Source organism: Pseudophryne corroboree, chromosome 2 (assembly GCF_028390025.1).
Source record: "Pseudophryne corroboree isolate aPseCor3 chromosome 2, aPseCor3.hap2, whole genome shotgun sequence".
NCBI lineage: Eukaryota > Metazoa > Chordata > Amphibia > Anura > Myobatrachidae > Pseudophryne > Pseudophryne corroboree.
Window position 1 is genome coordinate 899,790,227 of NC_086445.1, and position 26,584 is coordinate 899,816,810.

At 47.8% G+C, this 26,584-nt stretch overlaps 1 protein-coding gene across 3 annotated transcripts in view; it reads right to left on the bottom strand.

Annotated features, from left to right (window-relative positions):
• Positions 1 to 26,584, bottom strand: part of SGSM2 (small G protein signaling modulator 2) — a 765,216-nt gene that overhangs the window by 313,801 nt on the left and 424,831 nt on the right. For all 3 annotated transcript variants that reach the window (XM_063956036.1, XM_063956035.1, XM_063956034.1), the window contains exon 3: positions 460 to 622. In XM_063956036.1, coding sequence (XP_063812106.1) covers positions 460 to 622 — 163 coding nt within the window. The remainder of the gene's footprint in view (positions 1 to 459; positions 623 to 26,584) is intronic.

A 26,584-nucleotide genomic window follows, 5' to 3' on the forward strand; every position in this document is an offset into this window, starting at 1 on the left:
CCTCTGTGCAAATTTTAGGACTAAAAATAATATTGTGAGGTGTGAGGTATTCAGAATAGACTGAAAATGAGTGGAAATGATGGTTTTTGAGGTTAATAATACTTTGGGATCAAAATGACCCCCAAATTCTATGATTTAAGCTGTTTTTTAGGTTTTTTGGAAAAAAAACACCCGAATCCAAAACACACCCGAATCCGACAAAAAAAATTCGGTTAGGTTTTGCCAAAACGCGGTCGAACCCAAAACACGGCCGCGGAACCGAACCCAAAACCAAAACACAAAACCCGAAAAATTTCCGGCGCTCATCTCTACTGTGTAGTAGGCAACATCATTCCTCCAATCTTCAGATGTGTCCAGCAGAACGGGTCAGAATAACATTTACATTACTCACTATTTTTCCTTATGAACATAGGTCTAATTCTGCTAATAAAAAGCTTTAATACTTCTGATTGTCCTCACCTGCCTTCCACCTGTTGCTGCAGCTCTTGCACCTTCTTGCATATATCTGCAGCAGTGGTGCATGTCTTGGCGACCTTCATAAACAAGGCTGCAACTTTATCACTCCGCAAGAATCCGGCCGCCCTTCTCTTCAGGAGGTGCAGGAGACATGCTTCCACCACACCTGAGAAGTAGAGAAAATGTAATTTGCATGAGTACAAACTGAGAAGCATCACTACACCAAAAGTAAATATTACATTAACACCTGCCAAGAGCACTGTTGTTTAATAATTCAATTTTATGTGATGTGCCGTCTGCGCACATATTGGTGAATGACAGTAGAGATGACACTAAGTTTTACTTATAAATCTATGGGGTACAAATCTATGGGGTTCTTACCATGCCTTTTTTCGATTTTTTTATTTTCGAATTGGCATGGGCGAAAACGGACCCAAAAGCTGTCGAAAACACTTGTGAATTCGACAAAACACGTGGATCGGCGGCGAATTCGCAGATCCACGTGGTTTTCGCCCGGTCGGATTTTTCGACAAGTTGAAAATTCGTAACGGGCTTTGAATAGGTCGAATGTGAATTGGGCGGATAGTGATGTTTTTTCGACTAGTCGAAATAACCGCACTAATTGAATACCCCCCTTATTGTGGCTTTCCATACTGGATAGATGCAGTAGCCCTCAAAGTGTCACTGTGTCACACATGCTCAATGGCGTAAGTTCGTCCCAGATGCCCGGAGGCAAGATAAATATTGGTGCCCCCCCCCTCGCTATATGTAGTCTGATGAGACGAAACGCGTTGGGTTTCCTGCACTAACCCCCTGCTGATTTTAAGCTGAGTTTGATCTCCTATCCTTTTTAATTCTTTTCGGTCCATATTCTGGTCTTTTATATGAAAACTTTTTTTTGTGGTTTTTTAATGTAATTGTATAACTTTTTTACTCTCATATGTATTAAATATATTTTTTAATATATATTTTTTACAATCGTTTGGCTCTTAAATTATAAGAATCATAACCATTTCTTAGCAACACTGAGCGCCGCTTCCCTATCTCTCCATATTTATATATATATATATATATAGATAGATAGATAGATAGATAGATAGATAGATAGATAGATAGATATAGATAGATAAAAATATGTATGTATGTATAGATATATTATATATAAATGAATTTTTTTAATATATATATATATACACACAACACATTTCTTTGTCACTTATTTTAAATCACCCGTTTCTTAGCTGTCATACCCAGGATTAGAACCCATGACCTGTTACACTGAAGGCAGACACCTTACTGATAAAGCTATTTGCTCCTGCTCTAGAATTGTCAGTTGAAAACCATTGCCACTAGGCAGGTCTATGTAGCGTGCAGCCACACACTACATACATCTGCTCAGTCACTCACAATGCTGATTATTTCTCCAACAACAATTATTTTACAAGTGTCATACCCAGGATTAGAATCCACGACCTATTACACTGGAAACAGGCACCTTACTGATGGAACTATTTACTCATGTATAGGAAGTGTGAGAATTCTAACTATATGAAGTTACGTGTAATTGTCAGTAAAAAAAAGTAACTTCATATAGTTAGAATTCTCATGCTTCCTATACAGGAGCAAATAGCTCCGTCAATAAGTTGTCTGCTTCCAGTATAACAGGTCATGGGTTCTGGGTATGATACTTGTAAAATGTGTATGTATAAGAAAGAGGATGTGACTTGTAAGGTGCAGGGAGTAAGAGATGGCGGCTGCTATCAATGAACTTAATTGAATGCTGTCACTGAACACACGGAATGGGGGGGGAGGTGCCCCCCTACAGAACAGGAGCCCGGCGGCAGTCGCCTCCGTTGCCTCCCACAGTTACGCCTCTGCACATGCTGCATAGTTCATGGGAATTCAGCCTAACAATTTGTGATATTATTACTACTCAAAAACTAGTGATATTATTGTGGCACTTAGGGGGAAAGTGGTAGAGGATAAGTGGAGGGGTTGCCCATAGCAACCAATCATAAAATAGCTATCATTTATGTAGTACAATGTACACCGTTATTTTAGTTCCACCCCTTCCGTGAGGACCTGCTATTCATGGGATTTACTGTAACGGGATGGGTCCTAACGATGTGAAAGGCCGCCTCCCCCTCCCCTACCCCCGAAGGGTCAAACTGCTTCTCCTCTAATGGCTTCTCCCAGAGAAGTATATAAAAAGTTGCCAAGAATGCACTACTTGTTCTCTTTAGGATCTTTGATGCATCTCCTGCTATATCTTAATTATATGAATTGACAGTCTACATTTTAATAAATACTGGGTTTTTTTTCAAGAGGAAAGGTTGTCTTACTGGTGTAAAGAATTGCTTCTCACACCCAGTGGTCAAGCACACTAATGGTGCAGGTTTAAAGGGTATCCATTCTTGAATACAGATAGTGAAATCAACATGACTGAATTAGGTACTGATTAAGGGGTCTATTTACTAAGCCTTGGATGGAGATAAAGTGCATGGAGATAAAGTACCAGCCAATCAGCTCCTACCTGTCATTTTTCAAACCCAGCCTGTGAAATGGCATTTAGGGGCAGATTTATTAAGCCTGGTGAAGTGATAAAGTGGAAGGTGATAAGGCACCAGCCAATCAGTGCCTAAATGCTATGTCATAGGCTTAGTTTCAAAAATGACAGTTAGGAGCTCATTGGCTGGGGCTTTATCACCTTCCACTTTATCACTTCACCAGGCTTAATAAATCTGCCCCTTAGTTCCCGATTGGCTGGTACTTTATCTCCATGCACTTTATCTCCATCCAAGGCTTAGTAAATAGACCCCTAAGTCATCTGTGCTCAAAAAAGGATTTATGTAAAACCTGGACTGTGCCTTGAGGATTGAAATTACGGAGCACTGTTTTTGACTGTATTAACTTTAGTGCAGTGGTTCCCAAACTCGGATCTAAACAGACCCTAACAGTCCAGGTTTAAGGATATCCATGCTTGTGCACAGATGGAATAATCAAACTGATTAAGATACTAATAACATCACCTGTCCTTTGGCATGGATATCTTTAAAACCTGGACTGTTAGGGTACCTTGTGGGCTGCGTTTGGGAACCACTGCATTTAGGGTATTGTTATGAGAGCTTTTTACTGTAGACAAAACAGCTAAAAGAAGATTGCAGAGTATTTGATAACTACTTAGGATTGATAGACATCCCTACTTCAATAAGTCAGCAAGGAATCATATGGTTTTTGTCACCATCAGCATTTTTACTGCTGGAAATGTGGTGTTAAATGTTTAAAGCTCTTCTTCGTTTTCTTTTGGGGCTGGATTCTGAGCTGTACAGAAGACCGATGTTTCAAGCTCCTCTTAGTTCTCTTTTGGGGCCAATGTTCACAGAGCTGAATGATTTATTTGATACTGCGCACGTGCTAGATTCCCCAAAAGCTCATACAGCACATGCGTTACACTGTGTTGCATTTGTGATTGAGATGCACTGTACTAGGCATTCCAGGGAGGTGGCTATTCAGACGCACCGAGACATCCTTTAGACATGTCCTAGGAGTGTCAAGGGTGTATTGCATAACGGATTGTGAACTGAAGATGCTTGATTGCTTCCATTGGGGCCATACAGTACACTGATGGAGAATCTGCACGTTCATTAGCATAGGGAAGGTGCAAATTTTGGTGGTGCATATGATGATAGCGTCTAAAGATGCACCAAGCAGAAATGTTGCGTCTAAAGACGCACAAAGTATATCCCCCAGTCCTTGCACATTCAGGTGCATGCTTACACACCAGGGGATACTAGCACTATAAAGTGGCAACTACAGCAAAAGACATTAAAAGGCTGGGGGCTGTCCAGCAGCTACAGGAGCACTGCACAAGCCCACAGCATGACAAAACATGGCGGCGTGCCTCACGTATTTGGCCTTCCCCGTGTGGTCATCTCCCTCGCCACTAAGCCATGCTCTTTAATTTCAGACATGCGCCATCCGCGCATGCAAGCGTCCTGGTTGACCTACTGCAAAACTTGGGAGGTATGCCATATCTAATATAAGAGAGGGGAACAGATGGGGTTTGGAAATTTGTTTATCCTTCTTTATACACCATTTTCAGTAACTGAGTAACAGTGGGCTTGTATTAGTTAACTACAATAAAATGTGACTTTTATCAATTACACGTTTTGGGGCTGATTTTCACGCTGCTACAACCACTGTAATGTCTTTTGCTGTAGTTGCCACTTTATAGTGCTAGTATCCCCTAGCACATTCTCTGCTATTTTACAGACTCATGTCGGACGTCCTCCGCAAGCTATCCCCACCTGTGGGACACTGTGGCCCACGGGTGGGACAGTCTCTGAAAAACGAGAGGGTCCCAGCTGTCAAAGTTACATGTCTCATATACATTTATTTTTTTTACGACTGAGTGGTACATAGAGGCTCTTACATACGTTTTCTTTGGAGCCTACAATATATCTAGTTACGCCCCTGGACCTGCTCATTGTAATGTGGTATACTGTAAAATGAACTGGAGAGCATTATAATGCATTACATACAGTAGCGGATCTTGCTACGAGCACGCAGGATTTTTGCCCGGGGCGCCACCTTCCGGAGGGCGCCACCGCTGTGGCAAGATCCGCTACTGGTGGTGCACCCCGGTGCTGTGCGGTGCTGACTGTGCAGTGCGCGATGAAGTCATTGCGCATCGCACTGCATTGTGGGAGCGCTACATAGACACTAGAGGTCAATCATGACCTCTTTAGTGTCTATGCTGTGCTATGGGAGAGACGTCTCTCCCATAGAACAGAAGAGCGGCGCCGGCGGCCGGACACGGAGGGCAGCAGCAGTCGGGAAACATGAGCGGGGATGGTGAGTATTAATTTTTTTTTTTTTTGTAAGCAGCACAAACTAGGGGGCACAACTCTACTGGGGGCAATACTACTGGGAGCACAAACTAGGGTGCACAACTCTACTGGTGGCAATACTACTGGGGGCACAAACTAGGGGGCACAACAACTCTACTGGGGGCAATACTACTGGGGGCATAACTGACCACACCCCTTCATGAAGCCACGCCCCTATGTTCCAACCCAGGGCGTCACAAAGGCTAGATCATGCCCTGATTACATAGTGTGAACTGGGGCACTGTAATGTGGCACAACATGACATAGGGACACTGTATGTCACAACGGGAATTGGGGGCACTGTGTTGCATAATGTGTACTAGCAGCCCTACAATATGACATAATGTGAGCTAGGACATTACTATGGTTTCCTAAAATAAAGTAGGGCGCTATTATGGGGCATATAATTAACAACTGCTGTGGATAGGTGTCTGTCTAGGAGCATTGGGATCGGGTCCCTTTCAAAAGTTGCTACGTGGCCCCCATCGTCCTGGCTTTGCCCCTGGTTACAGTATGCTGTAAATTTCATTACCACAATAAAGCCCTGAGCAGGGGTGGATCAAAAGAGGCACAGCCCATGTGCAGCCCCTGTGACTCCCTCTCATCTGCTTTTTTCACAGTATCCTCTAGCACATTTTCCCGGTGATTTATACAGTGCAGTGGCGCAGAGTCCCGGAAATATGGCACTAGCGCCATGTTCCCAGTGATACCTGTGGAGCAGACGGAGAGGTAAGTATTTTGAATGGGTGGTTACACTCTGCTTTTGGCAATATTTTACAGACATAGGTGGCGGGAAGTAATGGCGTTCGAGTTTGCCGGAGGTGTGGGATGCCGGCCAAACTCGGACGCTTTTGTAAAGCGGATGCCATTACTACCCACCACCTATGTCTGTCTAACAGGGCACTGCTTGCTCATTATCACGGTGGCACAGAGGTTATCATTGTTACCTTGCAGTGCTGGGATCATGAGTTTAAGTCTCAACTAGTCCCTGATCTGTGGTGAGTTTGTAGGTTTTCTCTCACACTCCCAAAGTACACTGGTAGGCAAACATAAGATGTTTTTCTTGTATTTTCATTACAACAGAGTAAAATACAGTTTCTAGATAATGTGATGATAGACTGTAAGCTGATTTGGACAAGAAAATCTGTACCTTTCTACCTCATGTCATTGTGTGTAATTGTTTGTGTCCAAACCCCCCAATGTACATTGTTGTGCATAGGTCAGCAGTTTATATATATATATATATATATATATATATATATATAGGATAATAAATATATTATTAGTCAGCTGGCGTTTTGCTCAGCAGGGTTTAGATATATTGCTGTCGTATATCACATTCTGGCATACAAGTGGTATTTATTTGTTTGTGTGTATTGATTGTAACTCACTTGGAATTTGATTTAATACTCTGCAGAATTGTTATTGTATTAATCTTTCAGCACTGGGCATAAACTGCATTACTGTATATATCTGTTCTAATGCCAAATGCATTCTCATTAAATTGGGCTCCACTTAATACAAGTCAGAACTTTGCCTTCTTGTTAGTGACCGAGCTCTTCTGTACGTGTGTTGTCTAAACAAAATGTAAATGGAAGAAACAAAACATAGTGTGATTATTAGTTACCTGTGCCCAGGACATTTCTGAAATACTCTGCAGCATACCATCAGCTAGAAAACAGCCATGTTTATTTAAGGGGCTATTCAGGTTGGATTGCAGATTCTGCTTAAAAGCAGAATCTGCAATCCTCTTTTTCGCATGCTGGGGTCTGCTCATCACAGGGCAAGGCTGACCAGCAAGCTGCCCGTGCCGCCCAGCAGCTGTGACCGCAGTTTAATTGCGGTTGCAGCAACTGTGGACGTCAACCCAGCTGCGGATGCAGACGGGCCGCCGACATTTTTTCTATCGGAGCGGCTGCCCCAAAAATGCCACAGCCCCGCCCCCATTTCCCCCGCGCTGCCCCCACAATAGTCCGTCACCATCCCTGCCAGCCCTGCAAACGCCTCTGTCAATCAGGTAGAGGTGTTCCGTCCTTTATTAAAGTCGCCCCAATGTGTAGGGGCAATTCGGGTTGATGGGGATTCGTTCCGACATAGGTCGCTCCAGTGTGTACCCAGTTAACTCGTTCGGTAATGCAATCCAGATTTGTGTTGATACTTGATACGGCAGATTTTTTGTAAGAATAAAACAGTTCATGACCCTTTTTATTAAATGTTCTCCTTTTGACCAAAGAACAGACACCACTGATTCGTTAATTAAAGAATCCTTCAGGCTAAACATATCAGTTCATATAATAATGACATTGTCAAAGAAAAAATTATGTATCATATTAGGTCACTCAGTTTCTATACAGTATAAACGTAGCATAGAACAGAATAAGCGTGTCTGCAACTGGAAATCAATAAGAAGTGACAGCTAGTCTAGTTGTCAGGATAACAGTAGAACAAGGTTAACATTTGTGTCAAATGTTATTAAGCAAATACTATGCTTAAGACTTAGATGCTTGTATAATAATGGCAGCTTGGCTGAAGCAATACGCGACCTATGCATGCATCCCTTATCAGTGACCTTCTAATATAGTCATAAGAAGGCTTTAGTATTGCCACACAAAGCGCTTGTTGAGGAGGACTAAATGAGGATCTAAACGACATCACATCTGAACCTGGAAGTATTACACTGAAAAATATATTGTAGGCACTATTTATCATGCACAGGAAAGCTTGATACGTTTTCTGACAAAAATATATGATATTTCAAGATGGCGTTTGTTGGAAATATTGCATGAAAAACACCTTAGCGCAGGGTTGCAAACTGGCCCATGATCTGTGATACACACTATAGTATATACAGTGGACAGAAATGTCTTCAGTACTGTTCTTTCTAGAGGTTTAGGGGTCTATTCATGATGCTAGAATTAGCATCAGTAATACATTTGTATCCAACTTGCTGCAAGTAGCAGCAGCAGTGGATACAACATCACCGGAGCAATTCAACATTGACAGCTGATCTGAATCCCCCCCCCTCCACAAACCTTAGGTGACTCGGCAGTGCTAGTGCACCTGTGTCAACTGGGGTTTATGCATGCGCACTAAGAAGCTCACAGTCAGCGGAAGAAGCCGTACAGAGGAGGAAGGATCAGAAGGATTCCTCTATGCAACCCGGGTTCCTTCCCATAGAGAGGGAGCAAGGACCGGGAGTCAATACAATCTGAAGATGGCAAAGGCTCCCGTGGTCAAGATCTGAAAATGTAGTATTTTTGGAGCTTGTTGTATTTTGGCCCCAAACAATAGTATGGGAACAGCAGACCTGACTGTGGGCCTAGTTCAGACCTGATAGCTTCTCTGTAAATTTGCAGAGGTCTGCGCTCAGATAGTCGCCAGTAGCGGATCTTGCCACGGGCAAACAGGACTTTTGCCCGGGGCGCCGCCTTCCGGAGGGCGCTGGCGCCATCCGGAGGGCGCCGCACCGTGGCAAGATCCGCCACTGCTGCCCGCTGTGTCCCCCGTCCGCCTCCGCTGCCCGCTGCCGCCCCCGTCCGCCTCCTGTGAAGGAAACTAGACGCTATGCGTCTAGTTTCCCTTCGTGGAGAGTAACTTTGCTGAGCGGTGCGCGATGACGTCATCGCGCACCACACAGCAAAGGTCCTCTCCACGAAGGGAACTAGACGCATAGCGTCTAGTTTCCCTTCGTGGAGAGGACCTTTTGCTGTGCGGTGCGCGATGACGTCATCGCGCACCGCTCAGCATTCAAGCGGCGCTAGCAATGTACAGGGGGCGTAACTGACCACGCCCCCTGTATTAGGCCACACACCTTTTCCTGCCCGAACCGGCCCTGATAGTCGCCACCCAGACAGAGTGAAAACCAGCCCTGTGCAAGTGTGAGAATGCCTGTGTACGCCATGTGAAATCTTCGCCAGACAGCTTACAGCTGCAGATCTGTTCGCAACTCACTATTGAATGATTTTTACAGTCTGTGCGTAGCCCAGGACTTACTCCTACAGTGCGAAAGAAACAGGCTGTTCAAGGCCGGAGCTGACATCACACACCCTCCCTGAAAATGCTTGGACACGCCTGCGTTTTACCTGACACTCCCAGAAAATGGCCGGTTACCACCCCCAAACATCCTCTTCCTGTCAATCACCTTGCCTACACCTAGCGATCAAAATTTTTGCACCATCCTGTCATTGGTGTCGCGCCTGCGCACTGCGGTGCATATGCATGCGCAGTCATTCGATAGTCGTCCGCTATGCAAATTTGCACAACAGCAATCAGGTCTGAATTAGGCCCTGTGAGTGAACGGTAAGCAAAAGATATCTCTGATATCTCCTGCATTACCTTTACAATGAATGACCCTGACACTAAGGGGTCAATCCAAGCAGCTGCGACTTGCCGTTGCAACGGCGTACACTACATACAGTACATCGGCAAAGTTTAATTTTCACCTGCTTTTTGCCAATTCCACCGGTAACGGAATAACCTTTTTACAGTGATAAACTCTATTCATTATACAACTGCCACCACTAATGTGAACAAATCATCATAACCTAACAGCCCGGAATATACTCCTTCTAAAGTGCTATCAAAATAACCTGAGTGCTAGCCTTGATAAATGAGCCCAAGTCAGTAATGGAATCACCATTCATGAGACACGTTACTATGTGTGTGCACACAAAACTGATCAATTCTGCTCCCAGAACTAACTCTAGATTTTCACAATTTTATTGCAAGATGAGGACACCCTGGAGATACAGCTACATAGACTTATGTAAAGTAAGACAACCTGTGTAACCTGGGCACATTTTTTAATGAAGTAACGCAATCACCATGCTGTGGTAATGCAATCACCAAGTGGGTAATGAGGAAGGTAAAACTTTCATATAAAACCGAATATTAAGGTAATATCTCCAAATCCGAATAATTAAACTTGTTTACCTTTTTCGATAACGGAATTAACTTACCTGTTGTACATTTAACCATATCATAGAAAGAGTTGTTTATGGCTATTAAATTGCCTTATTTCCATTAAATTAACCCTAATATACATATATTATGTGATAATTAATCACATGTTCATTGCTTTATATGCAAATAAATAAAAGAATGCCCATAATATTGTTTTCATTCAGTGAAATCTGATAGTTTAACCACTTAACTGACGATTTATTTCGCCAAAAACCGCTCCGAAATGGTCGGGGTTTTTTTAATGAGTGAATTAGGTGAAGAACATGAATTTAACCCTATCCCAAATGATTTTAGTTAACCCCCCCCAAACATCGAAACATTGATTGGGAACATCACGACCATCGGAACATCGGGAACATCGCGGCTTTCATTTTGAAAGCCGGGACAGCCTGCAGGTATACAGGGGGGGGGGGTGTCTGGGGGTGGCTTGGGAGAGTTCATTCACACTCCCCAGCGGCTGCCATTGTCTGCAGCCACTGGAGGGGGGGGATCCTGCCGTGCTGAACGATCAGCAATGATCGGCAGCACGGCAATCGGTGGGGGAGAGTGCAGGGGGGAAATTAACCTGACAGCAGCAGCGCAGGGAAGTTTATCTTCCATGCCGCTGCTAACACTCTCTATCTGACTGGTCGCATCCTGTGCGACCAGGTCAGATAGAGCACTTGCAGGCATGGTCGCATCTGATGCGACCATGCCAGGCAAGTGGAGCCCTAATATGAAGTACTAGATCACAAATCTAATAATTTTCCTCTATTAGTAAGACAGAGCACAATACCAGCATCTTGTACCGGTGTTGATTTTTATGTTTTTAGGCTCTATGTCAGGCATGTCAAACTCATGGCCCTCCAGCTGTTGTGAAACTACAAGTCCCAGCATGCTATGCCAGCACACCTTCCACTAATCAGCTAGTAAAGCATGCTGAGACTTGTAGTTTCCCAACAGCTGGATGGCCATGAGTTTGACATGCCTGCTCTATGTCCATATTTTCATGGAACTGCACTTTTGTAGAAATGAAGGGATAATTACTAAACCATTAATACCGCTTTCAGATCGCAATGCCGGGTCCCACCCGGGAATTGGAAACGGGTCCTTCCCGGGTGGGACTTGGCATTGGACCTTTCACACTGCCCTCCTGACCTGGAATTATGCCGGGTCAGGCGGCCTTAGAGGTGGGGGGCGGAGCTGGCATCGGGGGTGGGGCAGAGGCGGCGCTGGGAGATGAGATCATCTCTGCGCCGCCTCTCCCTATGTAATGAACGGGTCCTGGGTCACATCGACCTGACATCATGTTCACACTGCCGCTGATTCAACCCAGGAATAACCCTTCTTATCACCCGGGTTGAATTACCGGGTCAGGCGAAACGGCATTTCTGAAGGGATCCTTTCATACCGCACAGTGACCTGTGTGTGGACCCAGCAATATACCAGGTCGATACCGGGTTATTTTTGCGATGTGAAAGGGGTATTAGTAATCTGACAGATGGGTTTCTTTTCCCTTCTTTGATACTGCCTTCTCACTTTGTTAGGTCATGTGACTGCTGCAGTCACATGATACACAGTGCAGGGTGGGCTTTGTACCTGTTCCTATGTATGTCAAGGTGGCTGCTGTAAATGTCCCTAGTTCAGTAAAATTTCCTGTCCGGGGGAGTTGACAACGGCGCAGTAAAATCAAGCAAGGAAAAAGTAAAATATGGGACTAACGCATGCTCACCAACCTTCCCTGAATGTCAGGGAGTCTTCCTGAAATAGTAGCAATCTCCTGAATCCCTGAAGAAAGTCAAGCAGTCTCCCTTATTACAGCTTAACCCCATTATGTAGCGGTTACAGATGTGTCTTTCTACATCTTTGCTGCAGTCACACCAAACAGCCCTCTTGGCACGCCCGGTCCTGTGAGACTGCTATCGCCAGCGTATTTTTTTTTTTTTACCAAAAATTCGTCATCATTTAGACATAAGCCGGGGCCTCGCGGGTCTGATGTCCCAGGAAAAATCCGGGTCAGTATCTTTCAGACATACACCGACCTGGGTTTCTATATATGTCTTAAAGGGGTATTGGATGGCAGTTTAGTATTCAGCTATTATTTACTATTAGCCCTGTTGAGTGCAGCTGGGATTTCTGTCCCTTGCCCCTCTTACAGCATTCAACAGTTCACATTAACGATAGCGCTAATGAGCATTCTGCTTCTTAACTCTCACCATGCTTCAGTTTACTCCCCTTGTCTCTCAGGTGCTAAGAATAGATGGGTATATATTACAGATATTCGTAGCAGGCTCTGAGATCACAAGTGATTACAAGAGGTCAGTCAGAATAGTTCCAATATCCTGTGTGCTGCTTAAAGCGAGGACAGCCAATCTAGTCATGTGTAAAGTCTGCAAAGTTCCAGACAGGAGCTGACTTGAATAGGTCATCTAATATGCATATTAATGAGTTAAAGGGCACCATAAAAGAGGTTATATTATCACAATGCATGAAAAGAAAAGTGCAGTTACTTTCTAGGTGATTATTAGGGAGTCCAATCCCGGGCCATTTTTTCAATCCTGGGATTCGGGATTGAAAAACCCTCAATCCCGGGATTCCCGGGATTGCAGTAGGGAGCAGGAGAGTGGAAGTGGGGGCCAGTGAAGAATGGTGTAGGGAAGTGCAAGGGAGGGTGGGTGTAGGGAGCATGTAGGGGGCAATGCGGGAGGGAGGATGCGATGTGGTGAGCAGCATGGGAGGGAGGATGTAGGGAGTAGTGCGGGAGGGAGGATGCCATGTAGGAAGCAGTGCGGGAGGGGGGATGCCATGTAGGGAGCAGCATGGGAGGGAGGATGCCATGTAGGGAGCAGCGCAGGAGGGAGGATGCATGGAGCAGGGAGGGTGGGTGTAGGGAGCAATGCGGGAGGGAGGATGTAGGGAGCAGCGCAGGAGGGAGGATGCGATGTAGGGAGCAGCATGGGAGGGAGGATGTAGGGAGCAGTGCGGGAGGGAGGATGCCATGTAGGAAGCAGTGCAGGAGGGAGGATGCCATGTAGGAAGCAGTGCGGGAGGGAGGATGCCATGTAGGAAGCAGTGCCGGAGGGAGGATGCCATGTAGGGAGCAGCATGGGAGGGAGGATGTAGGGAGCAGCGCGGGAGGGAGGATGCCATGTAGGGAGCAGCGTGGGAGGGAGGATGTAGAGAGCAGTGCGGGAGGGAGGATGTGATGTAGGGAGCAGCGTGGGAGAGAGGATGTAAGGAGCAGTGCGGGAGGGAGGATGCCATGTAGGAAGCAGTGTGGGAGGGAGGATGCCATGTGGTGAGCAGCATGGGAGGGAGGATGTAGGGAGCAGTGCGGGAGGGAGGATGCCATGTAGGAAGCAGTGCGGGAGGGAGGATGCGATGTAGGGAGCAGCATGGGAGGGAGGATGCCATGTAGGGAGCAGCGCAGGAGGGAGGATGCGATGTAGGGAGCAGCATAGGTAGGAGGATGCATGGAGCAGGGAGGGTGGGTGTAGGGAGCAATGCGGGAGGGAGGATGTAGGGAGCAGCGCAGGAGGGAGGATGCGATGTAGGGAGCAGCATGGGAGGGAGGATGTAGGGAGCAGTGCGGGAGGGAGGATGCCATGTAGGAAGCAGTGCAGGAGGGAGGATGCCATGTAGGAAGCAGTGCGGGAGGGAGGATGCCATGTAGGAAGCAGTGCCGGAGGGAGGATGCCATGTAGGGAGCAGCATGGGAGGGAGGATGTAGGGAGCAGCGCGGGAGGGAGGATGCCATGTAGGGAGCAGCGTGGGAGGGAGGATGTAGAGAGCAGTGCGGGAGGGAGGATGTGATGTAGGGAGCAGCGTGGGAGAGAGGATGTAAGGAGCAGTGCGGGAGGGAGGATGCCATGTAGGAAGCAGTGTGGGAGGGAGGATGCGATGTGGTGAGCAGCATGGGAGGGAGGATGTAGGGAGCAGTGCGGGAGGGAGGATGCCATGTAGGAAGCAGTGCGGGAGGGAGGATGCGATGTAGGGAGCAGCATGGGAGGGAGGATGCCATGTAGGGAGCAGCGCAGGAGGGAGGATGCGATGTAGGGAGCAGCATAGGTAGGAGGATGCATGGAGCAGGGAGGGTGGGTGTAGGGAGCAATGCAGGAGGGAGGATGTAGGGAGCAGCGCAGGAGGGAGGATGCGATGTAGGGAGCAGCATGGGAGGGAGGATGTAGGGAGCAGTGCGGGAGGGAGGATGCCATGTAGGAAGCAGTGCGGGAGGGAGGATGCCATGTAGGAAGCAGTGCGGGAGGGAGGATGCCATATAGGAAGCAGTGCCGGAGGGAGGATGCGATGTAGGGAGCAGCATGGGAGGGATGATGTAGGGAGCAGCGCGGGAGGGAGGATGCCATGTAGGGAGCAGCGTGGGAGGGAGGATGTAGAGAGCTGTGCGGGAGGGAGGATGTGATGTAGGAAGCAGTGCGGGAGGGAGGATGCCATATAGGAAGCAGTGCGGGAGGGAGGATGCGATGTAGGGAGCAGCATGGGAGGGAGGATGTAGGGAGCAGTGCGGGAGGGAGGATGCCATGTAGGAAGCAGTGCGGGAGGGAGGATGCCATGTAGGAAGCAGTGCAGGAGGGAGGATGCCATATAGGAAGCAGTGCCGGAGGGAGGATGCGATGTAGGGAGCAGCATGGGAGGGAGGATGTAGGGAGCAGCGCGGGAGGGAGGATGCCATATAGGGAGCAGCGTGGGAGGGAGGATGTAGAGAGCTGTGCGGGAGGGAGGATGTGATGTAGGAAGCAGTGCGGGAGGGAGGATGCCATATAGGAAGCAGTGCGGGAGGGAGGATGCGATGTAGGGAGCAGCATGGGAGGGAGGATGTAGGGAGCAGTGCGGGAGGGAGAATGCCATGTAGGAAGCAGTGCGGGAGGGAGGATGCCATGTAGGAAGCAGTGCGGGAGGGAGGATGCCATGTAGGGAGCAGCGCAGGAGGGAGGATGCGATGTAGGGAGCAGCACAGGTAGGAGGATGCATGGAGCAGGGAGGGTGGGTGTAGGGAGCAATGCGGGAGGGAGGATGTAGGGAGCAGCGCACGAGGGAGGATGCGATGTAGGGAGCAGCATGGGAGGGAGGATGTAGGGAGCTGTGCGGGAGGGAGGATGCCATGTAGGAAGTAGTGCGGGAGGGAGGATGCCATGTAGGAAGCAGTGTGGGAGGGAGGATGCCATGTAGGAAGCAGTGCCGGAGGGAGGATGCGATGTAGGGAGCAGCATGGGAGGGAGGATGTAGGGAGCAGCACGGGAGGGAGGATGCCATGTAGGAATCAGTGCGGGAGGGAGGATGCCATGTAGGAAGCAGTGCCGGAGGGAGGATGGGATGTAGGGAGCAGCATGGGAGGGAGGATGTAGGGAGCAGCGCGGGAGGGAGGATGCCATGTAGGAAGCAGTGCGGGAGGGAGGATGCCATGTAGGAAGCAGTGCCGGAGGGAGGATGAGATGTAGGGAGCAGAATGGGAGGGAGGATGTAGGGAGCAGCGCGGGAGGGAGGATGCGATGTAGGGAGCAGCATGGGAGGAAGGATGTAGGGAGCAGTGCGGGAGGGAGGATGCCATGTAGGAAGCAGTGCCGGAGGGAGGATGAGATGTAGGGAGCAGAATGGGAGGGAGGATGTAGGGAGCAGCGCGGGAGGGAGGATGCGATGTAGGGAGCAGCATGGGAGGAAGGATGTAGGGAGCAGTGCGGGAGGGAGGATGCCATGTAGGAAGCAGTGCGGGAGGGAGGATGCCATGTAGGAAGCAGTGCGGGAGGGAGGATGCCATGGAGGAAGCAGTGCCGGAGGGAGGATGCGATGTAGGGAGCAGCATGGGAGGGAGGATGTAGGGAGCAGCGCGGGAGGGAGGATGCCATGTAGGGAGCAGCGTGGGAGGGAGGATGTAGAGAGCAGTGCGGGAGGGAGGATGTGATGTAGGGAGCAGCGTGGGAGGGAGGATGCATGGAGCAGGGAGGGTGGGTTTAGGCTTTAAAACTTACTATTATAGTTGGCGGGCAGCGGTAGCCATGGACAAACACTGTACGGCCCGGGTGGCACTGGCAGCGGTATGTTTTTAAAGCTGATGCGGGCAGCATGAACAAACACTGATCGCGCCGGCAGCATTTCAATTGTACAGACGCGCTGGCCGCCAGCCAGTCAGAACAGGCAGTCCGGCAGCCAATCAGGAGCCACTGCTGCGGCCGCTTTCCTGGTTGGCTGTTGGTCCGCCAGCTCCGATTGGCTGGCGGCCGGCGCTACATTTGAAATGACGCCAGCGCGGTCAGCATTTGTTCATGCCGCACGCACCAGCTTTAAAAACACCCCACTGCCATTGCCACCCGGGCCGTACAGCCGGGCAGCGCTGTGCTATAGTGCTCAGCGCTGCCCGGCCAAAGTGTGCACGCGCAATGTAATCCCGTGAATCCCAGGATTGGAGGCTCCAATCCCGGAATTAAAATCCTGGCATTTTTGGGCCGGAATCCCGGGATCCCGCCGATCCCGGGATTGGCCTCCCTAGTAATTATATAAACACACTAGCTTAATAACCATACTTCGCTACAGAATTTCAAGTATAATCACAAAGAGATGAAAAGCACTGGTATTTAAGCAAATTTAATACTGCTTTTAAAATAGGCTCACTTGTGGTAGGATGTTGTTGAGAATTGGTAGCATCAAAGTGCCCCTCCATGAAACCACCTGAGTGAGAACACCCCAAAACAATAAAAGTATTTTATGGTACGGGAATCTGTAGTCTCTGTGTCTTAATTTCTGGACAACGGGATATGCCTAAAGGTAACTGGTTATTTTATCACAAAAGATCAACAATTAGATTTACAACAGAACATGCTCTGCCCACCGCTGCCAATCTTTGTCAGGCTGCACCTCCGGATGGGCCTTCCCCGGATGGAGGTGGTCAAAAGGCTGGCACTAAGGAGAATAATTTGCCACCTTCTCTGCCCTATCCCGCCTCTGATGCTGCCCTGCTCAGTGCTGTAAATGCTGGGGCGACAGGCCAAGCTCCGCCCGTTGTAAAATATGTAAGGTTTGCAGGAATAGGCTGACTCTATTCCAAAGGGCCCTAGGTCTTCTTGCTTAAAGTAAAAAAGGTAAAAAAATATTTTTGCACAACACTTAAAGTCACTGGGAGAGCTGTCGGTGCCCTTTACACAGCAGATAAGCAGTTGCTGACTATCGAGCTTTCCGTTAATGTATTTAAGAGTCAAAATATCTCTCTCTCCTTTCCTCCTATTGCACACCTCCCAACTTTTCTATATTCGAAAGAGGGACTCCCGTGCGGCATAGCCGTGCCCGCCGGACAAAGGTGGCGTTGCTTTAGAAAAGGGGTGTGGCTTTGGAGATGCCGCCATTGCGAGCCACGGCCCCCGTTTCTTATCACTATGGGGGCATGGCCAGCGCTCTGTGAGCTGCTGGCATGCCCCCAGTCTCCCTGCCTCCATTAATAGAAGCGTCCGGAGTAGCAAGTGCAGGAGCCTCCCAACTGCACCCCCCCCCCCCCACCACCATGGTACATTGCGGCCCGCAGGTGGGTCAGTGGGACAGTCCCAAAAAAAACGGGATTGTTCCACGAAAATCGGGACAGTTGGGAGGTATGTTATTGCTCTCTGAGAGTGGTGAGGGACAAGAGTTGCTTATGTATGTCTATATATTTTCTGATTGACAGCCAAAAACACTGTTTTTTTCCTATTATATTGACCATAAATAATTTTAATTGGTCCTCGATCAACAACCCAGGGCACACCTGCAAGTGTCCCGAGGCACCCCAGGGTGCCACGGCACACAGTTTGAGAACCACTGCGCTGCAGGTTTTCAATGGTTGGCAGTCATTGGATGTGCTTAGCGATGTCTGACTGCTGGCTGACTGCTTTGGTTTTCAGCAGTGGACACTCTGCCACGTCCTTAGGCAGTTGAACAGTGGCTGGGTTTTGCAAAATGCGTTGCAATTTAGTGAGATTTTTACTAGAGATGAGCGGGTTCGGTTCATTGAGAACCGAACCCCCCCCCCCCCCCCCCCTTCCCCCGAACTTCACGTCCCGAGCCCATATCGGGACTTCCTGCCAGACTCGGAAACCAGAAAGAGGCAAAACGTCATCATCCCGCTGTCGAATTCTTGCGGGTTTTGGATTCCATATAAGGAGCCGCGCATCGCCACCATTTTCACTCCAGTCCTAGAGAGTGTAGAGAGAGGACATGTCTCTCTCCTCATTGTCTGTCTGTGCGGGAAAGTGGTGCGGTGACCTGCTCTGTCTTATGTGTCATTCCAGTGCTGTCTTGCGCTGCATCAGTCCAGTGGTGGTGTCTTGTTCTGCATCAGTCCAGTCACAGTGGTGGTGTCCTCTGCTGCCATATGTCCAGTGCTGCTGTATAAGTCCAGTCCAGTGGTGTTGTGCTGCATCAGTCCAGTGGTGGTGTCTTCTGCTGCATCAGTCCAGTCACAATGGTGGTGTCCTCTGCTGCCATATGTCCAGTGCTGCTGTATAAGTCCAGATATTGCAGTGGTGCTGTGTTGTCCTGCATCAGTCCAGTGGTGGTGTCCCTGTACTGCCATAAGTCCAGTGGTACTGCAGTATAAGTCTAGTGATATTGCCGTATAAGTCCAGTGATACTGCCATATAAGTCCAGTGGTACTGCAGTATAAGTCTAGTGATACTGCCGTATAAGTCCAGTGGTACTGCCGTATAAGTCCAGTGGTACTGCCATATACTGTAAGTCCAGTGATACTGCCGTATATGTCCAGTGATACTGCCGTATATGTCCAGTGGTACTGCCGTATAAGTCCAGTGATACTGCCGTATAAGTCCAGTGATACTGCCGTATAAGTCCAGTTGTATTACTGCCATATAAGTCCAGTGGTATTACTGCCGTATAAGTCCAGTGATACTGAAGTCCAGTGGTACTGCTGTATAAGTCCAGCCCAGTGGTACTGCCGTATAAGTCCAGTGGTACTGCTGTATAAGTCCAGTGATACTGCTGTATAAGTCAAGTGGTACTGCCGTATAAGTCCAGTGGTACTGCCGTATATGTCCAGTGGTACTGCCGTATATGTCCAGTGGTACTGCCGTATAAGTCCAGTGGTACTGCCGTATAAGTCCAGTCCAGTGGTGCAGCCGTATAAGTTCAGGGGTACTGCCGAATAAGTCCAGTGGTGCTGTCCTGTGCTGTATATTATTTACTCCAAATAAAGGGTTATTAATATTTAATCCAAATAATTTTTACAGGGTTTGCCCTGTGTGGTTTAGGGGTACGCTCTTCTGTGCCGCATATTGTTATATAACTCCGTCCAAATAAAAGGGTTATTATTATCCATTTTACAGGCTTTGCCATGTGTGTGTGGTTTAGGGGTACACTCTCCTGTGCCACCAATATTGTGTGTGTATTACATCTGGGCAAATTCCAGCACGTCCCATGTTTTGCACATACAATTAATATGGTGGTGCAGAATTTTTTGAGAAATGATAGGGACGTGCAGGAGATGCTGTCGGTGGCCCGAAAAATTGCGGGCCACTTTCGACATTCAGCCACTGCATGCCACTACTAGATGGGCCAGGTGTTTGTGCCTCACACTTGAGTCGCTTAGCTTAGTCATACAGCTACCTCATTGCACCGCTTTTACTTCTTTGCATGATGTGCTGTTTGGGGCCTAGTTTTTTTAAGTGCCATCCTGTCTGCCACTGCATTGCCACTCCTAGATGGGCCAGGTGTTTGTGCCGCACACTTGTGTCACTTAGCTTAGTCATAAAGCTACCTCATTGCACCTTTTTTTCTTCTTCGTATGATGTGCTGTTTGGGGCCTAGTTTTTTAAGTGCCATCCTGTCTGCCACTGCAGTGCCACTCCTAGATGGGCCAGGTGTTTGTGCCGCACACTTGTGTCGCTTAGCTTAGTCATACAGCTACCTCCTTGCACCGCTTTTACTTCTTTGCATGATGTGCTGTTTGGGGCCTAGTTTTTTTAAGTGCCATCCTGTCTGTCACTGCATTGCCACTCCTAGATGGGCCAGGTGTTTGTGCCGCACACTTGTGTCACTTAGCTTAGTCATAAAGCTACCTCATTGCACCTTTTTTTCTTCTTCGTATGATGTGCTGTTTGGGGCCTAGTTTTTTAAGTGCTATCCTGTCTGCCACTGCAGTGCCACTCCTAGATGGGCCAGGTGTTTGTGCCGCACACTTGTGTCGCTTAGCTTAGTCATACAGCTACCTCCTTGCACCGCTTTTACTTCTTTGCATGATGTGCTGTTTGGGGCCTAGTTTTTTTAAGTGCCATCCTGTCTGCCACTGCAGTGCCACTCCTAGATGGGCCAGGTGTTTGTGCCGCACACTTGTGTCGCTTAGCTTAGTCATATAGCTACCTCCTTGCACCGCTTTTACTTCTTTGCATGATGTGCTGTTTGGGGCCTAGTTTTTTTAAGTGCCATCCTGTCTGCCACTACAGGGCCACTCTTAGAAGGCCAAGGTGTTTGTGCCGCACACTTGTGTCGCTTAGCTTAGAAATACAGCCACCTCGGTGCAACCTTTTGGCCTAAAAACAATATTGTGAGGTGTTCAGAATAGACTGGAAATGAGTGGAAATGAATGTTATTGAGGTTAATAATACCGTAGGATCAAAATTACCCCCAAATTCTGTGATTTTAGCTGTTTTTGTTTTTTTCAAAAATCATCCAGATCCAAAACCAAAAAGGGTGGTTTAGACAAAACCAATCCAGATCCAAACCACAAGTGAGGATCCAGATCCAAAACCAAAACACAAAACACGAAAAGTGCCCACCGCACATCTCTAATTTTTACCTTTTATTTTGTTTAATTTTTAGGTATATTAATTACTATGGCCTATTTTATCATGTCAAACTGTTTTAAATGTATTTGTTTTGTAATGGTATTCATCATTTATTGTCTACACTAGAGAACACTTTTGTTTTGTAATTAATTTTTCCAGGACAGCAGTTTTACGTTTTTGATGCCATTGCTAAATAAAAAATACTATTTATTTACAAGTACTGTATTACATTTATAATTGTTCACTGTCTTTTGGTCATTCCTACTTTTTAATATAACTCACCGTGGGGCAGATTTATTAACCTAATCAGCTCCTAACTTTCATGTTACGGGCTAGGTTTGAAAAATGACAGTTAGTAGCTGAGTGGCTAGTGCGTTATCACCTTCCACTTTATCACTTCACGAGGCTTAATAAATCTGCCTCCGTGTGAGTAAAAGGTGGCTCATTATATCGGTTGAAGCTGAACCAATTATCAGGACAGTCCCAGAACACTGTATACCAGTTGGTCCTAAATGGGTGCAGAACATATAATATAGACACATATTATCTGATCAGTGTCAAACTGGGGATTGAAAGGCCTACTGGGGAAAAGCAGTGGTAGGGGCCCATGTTTAGAGGCTTAGCTAACCATTAGTGCATGGCATACTTGGAGAGGGTCAGGTAGGCAAGTATGGTGCATGGTCTGGGTTCCTTGATAAACACACACACACACACACACGCACACACACACACACACACACACACACACACACACACACACACACACACACACTAAATACTGCTACTGCATGCATGATAATGATTTAGATTAATGCACTGTAGAAAATACACCATTGTCCTGTGTGGTATAAGCAGGGCTGTTTCTAGCCAATTTGGCTCCCAGTGCGAGATTTAAAAATGCGCCCCCCCATGAAAAAATGTGCCCCCCCCCCCCCCCCTAGATGAAAAAAAAAATTGCGCGTGCACCCGACAAGGGGGCGTTGCCTCATCTAAATGGGTGTGGCCTCATTTAAATGGGCATGGCCTCGTCTGAAAAGACTACCTCACAATCCAGTTTTTGACCCTGCTCCAACAGATCACGACCACCACAGGAAAAAAAAATTCTACCATATTAAGCCCCACACAGTAATGCCCCCTGCACCATATTATGACACACACCGCAATGCCCTTGATACATGAAATCCCCACACTACGGCAGGCAAGAGTCCCCATTTCACACATTACGGCAGGTGTCCCCATTTTACACATTGAGAGAGAGAATACTTACAGAGGCGATAACCGCTCTTCGGCCCGCCTCACCTGACGCTCCTCGCGCTGGCCTTTCCCTCTTCCTAACTTGGATCCCCCTCTGTACTCCGCTCGGGGGGGGGGGGGGGGGGGGAGTTTCGCGGAGTGACGGGGTTGTGTCGTGACGTAACGACGCAACCGCGTCATTCCGTGAAACTCCGCCCCCCGAGCGAGTTACTCCGGGAGAAATACGAGGGGGAAGCAGGGAGCCACAGTTAGTGCCACGGCGCGCCCAGTGCGGTTGCACTGCTCGCCTGCCCCAAGAAACGGCCCTGGGTATAAGGTAACATATGTATAATGTACAGGATAATGCAAGTGCACAATCTGGAACCAGATCCCTAGAGGAGGGGATGGGGGTCTCAGGCAGTGGGGCCAACTGAGGTTTTCCCCTGTCCCCCTGTGTTCCAGTCCGACCCTGTATCAGGTTATAACCAAGATTATTGCTACAGTATAGTATACCCTCCTGCAGCGCCGAAGATATTCCTCTGTTTTTTTCCTGATATTTATATTAATGCATGATTTCAGGCAGAGCGGCGTAATTTGCATCTGAAATGTCACATGTGCCCATTATGGCATTAGAGAGCTTCTATAAAATAACAGGCCCACCAAGACATTTAAATCAAGCAGAGCTACAGTTACACAGCTATAATCACAGCTGTGAGTTGATTTAAATGCTCTGGTGTTCCTGTGAGGAGCAGAGCTGTCGTGCTTTGGCTTATAAGGAAGCTGACAGTAATAATTAGCAGGGCATATTAATCATGGAATAGCAATTAAGCCTGTATTACACAGGGACCACAGGTTAAAGTCATTTGTGATTTATCATTTTGTTTCCCTTGGAGCCCGCATAGGGAAACTCCTTTACAAATTATTTTCCATCCCACAGAAGTGAAGGGAGCAATCGAGAACATCTCCTCTGAGCTTGGAACTGTGCAGAAATCAAAATTAAATTTTAATAACCGAATCCTTTCAAAGGGAAATAGACACATCCAGAAATAATCACACCGCAATATAACAGGGCTGGTTCTCTAATATGCATAAAATGAAATGCTAAAAACAGTATTACATTACAAAAACAGACTGGACCATAATTACTTACTTTTTTATCTCCCCTATGGGAGGGAATAGGCAGGTGGTCCGTATGGTGGGGATCGGTATGAAATACCTCCAATCAAAATCCCGACGGTCGAAATCCCGACAGCAATTGTCCGACAGTCAAAATCCTGACAAGGTCAAAATCCCGACATGGACAAAATACCAACATTTAAAATACCGACAAGGTCAAAATACCGACATGTAAAATGCAGACAGGTCAAAATACCGACATGCGTTTTTCATTGTTTTTTTTGTGTATGTTGACACAGGTCGACATGGACACCATATAAGTGTACCGCGTCCCCTTGCATAGCTCGCTGCACTCGCCATGCTTCGGGCACTATTATATTCCCCCTCCAGGTCCACTGGGATGGTAAAGAATGAACAAGTCGGTTTCAATGAAAAAATCATGATAAACTCATGTCGGCATTTTGACCTGTCGGCATTTTACATGTCGGTATTTTGACCTTGTCGGTATTTTGCCCCTGTCGGGATTTTGACCTTGTCGTTATTTTGAACGATTGGAGGTAAATTGACTGCATCCCGTATGGTGGGCAGGCCAACATTAATTGCATTATCACAGCCTCACGTTCTGTGGCACACTGGCTCTAAGGGGTAAATTTACTAAAGTGTGAGTTTTTTTAGAAGTGGAAATGTTGCCCATAGCAACCATTCAGAGTCTATTATCTTCAAAATAGTGCTAGATGAATGATGGTAGAATTTACCCCTGACTCTGGAAGCACTTAGAGTTGGCGGGAGTATGATGACACCATTTGCTGAGAAATGCGTAATCATGTCCCTGCCCCACCCATGTTATTAGAAAGGAAGTGGGCAGAACGTGGGAGGGTGACTTGGTCTGAGAGGACGCCCTGAGTTCACGATTCATCTAGACATCAGTACCAGGAAAGTAGACAAGTACTGTATGAGATGGACATCTCATACAGGAACAATATACATCAGAAACAGAAATAAGTATCACAGGAACTCTATATCCATTCCAAGCGCAAACAGTTCACTTCCAGGCAGTGGCGTAACTACTGCCCCCGCAGCCCTCACGGTGGCTTGGGGGCGAGGGGCTGCGGGGGCGCCGCCACTGATTTAGAGCAGATTGACATGCGAACGAGCGTCAATCTGTTGTCACTAACTCTCCCGTGTCCCTCCTGCGTCTCCGGCGTGTCTAATAAAGGAAGTGCCGTTCGTGAGCTCTGATTGGCTCACGAACCGGCACTTCCTTTAACAGACCCATGGCCGGAGACCCAGGAGGGACACAGGAGAGGCGCGCGCTGTGCCCTCCTTGTCCCTCCTTCACAGCAGCGGGGGAGCGTGGGGGGGGGGGCACTGAGGGGGCATATATGGCACTGGGGGGGCACTGAGGGGGCATATATGGCACTGGGGGGGCACTGAGGGGGCATATATGGCACTGGGGGGGCACTGAGGGGGCATATATGGCACTGGGGGGCACTGAGGGGGCATATATGGCACTGGGGGGGCACTGAGGGGGCATATATGGCACTGTATGTCTACCTGGCACATGGGGGGGGGGCTATATTTGGCACTGGGGGCACATGAGCACCTGGCACTATGGGGGAATATCTGGCACTGGGGACATATGTGGCACTGGGGGGGGGGCTATATTTGGCACTGGGGGCATGTGAGTACCTGGCACCGTGGGGGAATATCTGGCACTGGGGACATATGTGGCACTGGGAGCACTGGCCTTGCAACAAGCACTACCCACCAGCAACGAGCATGACACCCAGTGCATCAAACCCCTGGCAACGAGCATGACACCCAGTGCATGAAATACCTGGCAACGAGCATGACACCCTGAGCATGAAAACCCCTGGCACCGTGCATGGAACCAAGAGCATGAAACCCCTGGCAATGAGCAGGTAATTTAAAAGTAATTAGAAGCCTTACTGTAGGACTTAATGTGTAATGGGCATTACGGTGTGTGGCATAATGTATCACGGACATTGCGGTGTGTGTCAGAATGTGTCACAGGCATTACGGTGTGTGGCATACTATATCACGGGCATTGTGGTATGTGGTATAATGTCTCAGGGGCATTGCAGTGTGGCATAGGGTATAACGGGCATTGCGGTGTGTGTCACAGGCATTACGGTGTATGGTATACTATATCACGGGCATTGTGATATGTGGTATAATGTCTTAGGGTCATTGCAGTGTGTGGCATAATGTTTGACGGACATTGCGGTGTGTGTCATAATGTGTCAGGCATTACGGTGTGTTGTATACTATATCACGGGCATTGTGGTATGTGGTATAATGTCTCAGGGTCATTGCAGTGTGGCATAATGTATAACGGGCATTGCTGTATGTGTCAGGCATTACGGTGTGTTGTATACTATATCACGGGCATTGTGGTATGTGGTATAATGTCTCAGGGTCATTGCAGTGTGTGTCATAATGTGTCACAGGCATTGTATGTGCGATAATGTATCAGGGGCATTGCAGTGTGTAGCATAATGTATAACGGGCATTGCGATTCCTGTCGTCATGTGTCACAGGCATTACGGTGTGTGGCATAATGTGTCACAGGCATTACGGTGTGTGGCATAATGTGTCACAGACATTGTATGTGCTATAATGTATCAGGGGCATTGCAGTGTGTAGCATAATGTATAACGGGCATTGCGATTCCTGACATCATGTGTCACAGGCATTACGGTGTGTGGCATAATGTGTCACAGGCATTACGGTGTGTGGCATAATGTGTCGGGGGCATTATGGTGTGTGCATATTGTGTCATGTGCATTATTGTGTGTGGAATAATGTCTAAGGGCCTTTGCAGTATGTGGCATAATGTATACTGGGCATTACTATAAGGAGGAAAAATGACAAATAATGTAAGGGGCATGAATCAGGATTATTTTTCTTTCCTGTGGTGGCTAACGTCTGGGCGTGCAGGTTGCAAAACTGGGGTATAAGGAAGTCTTTTCCTGCAATGCCATGCCCCTTTATGCAAAGCCACGCCCATTCCAACGAAGCCACACACACTTTTTTGCGGCGCGCGCGCATGTTTGTCCCTTTAATAGTGACAATTATGGGGGATGGGGCGCCGAAATTTTTTTTGGCTTGGGGGAGAAAAACTTCTAGTTACGCCACTGCTTCCAGGTTTCA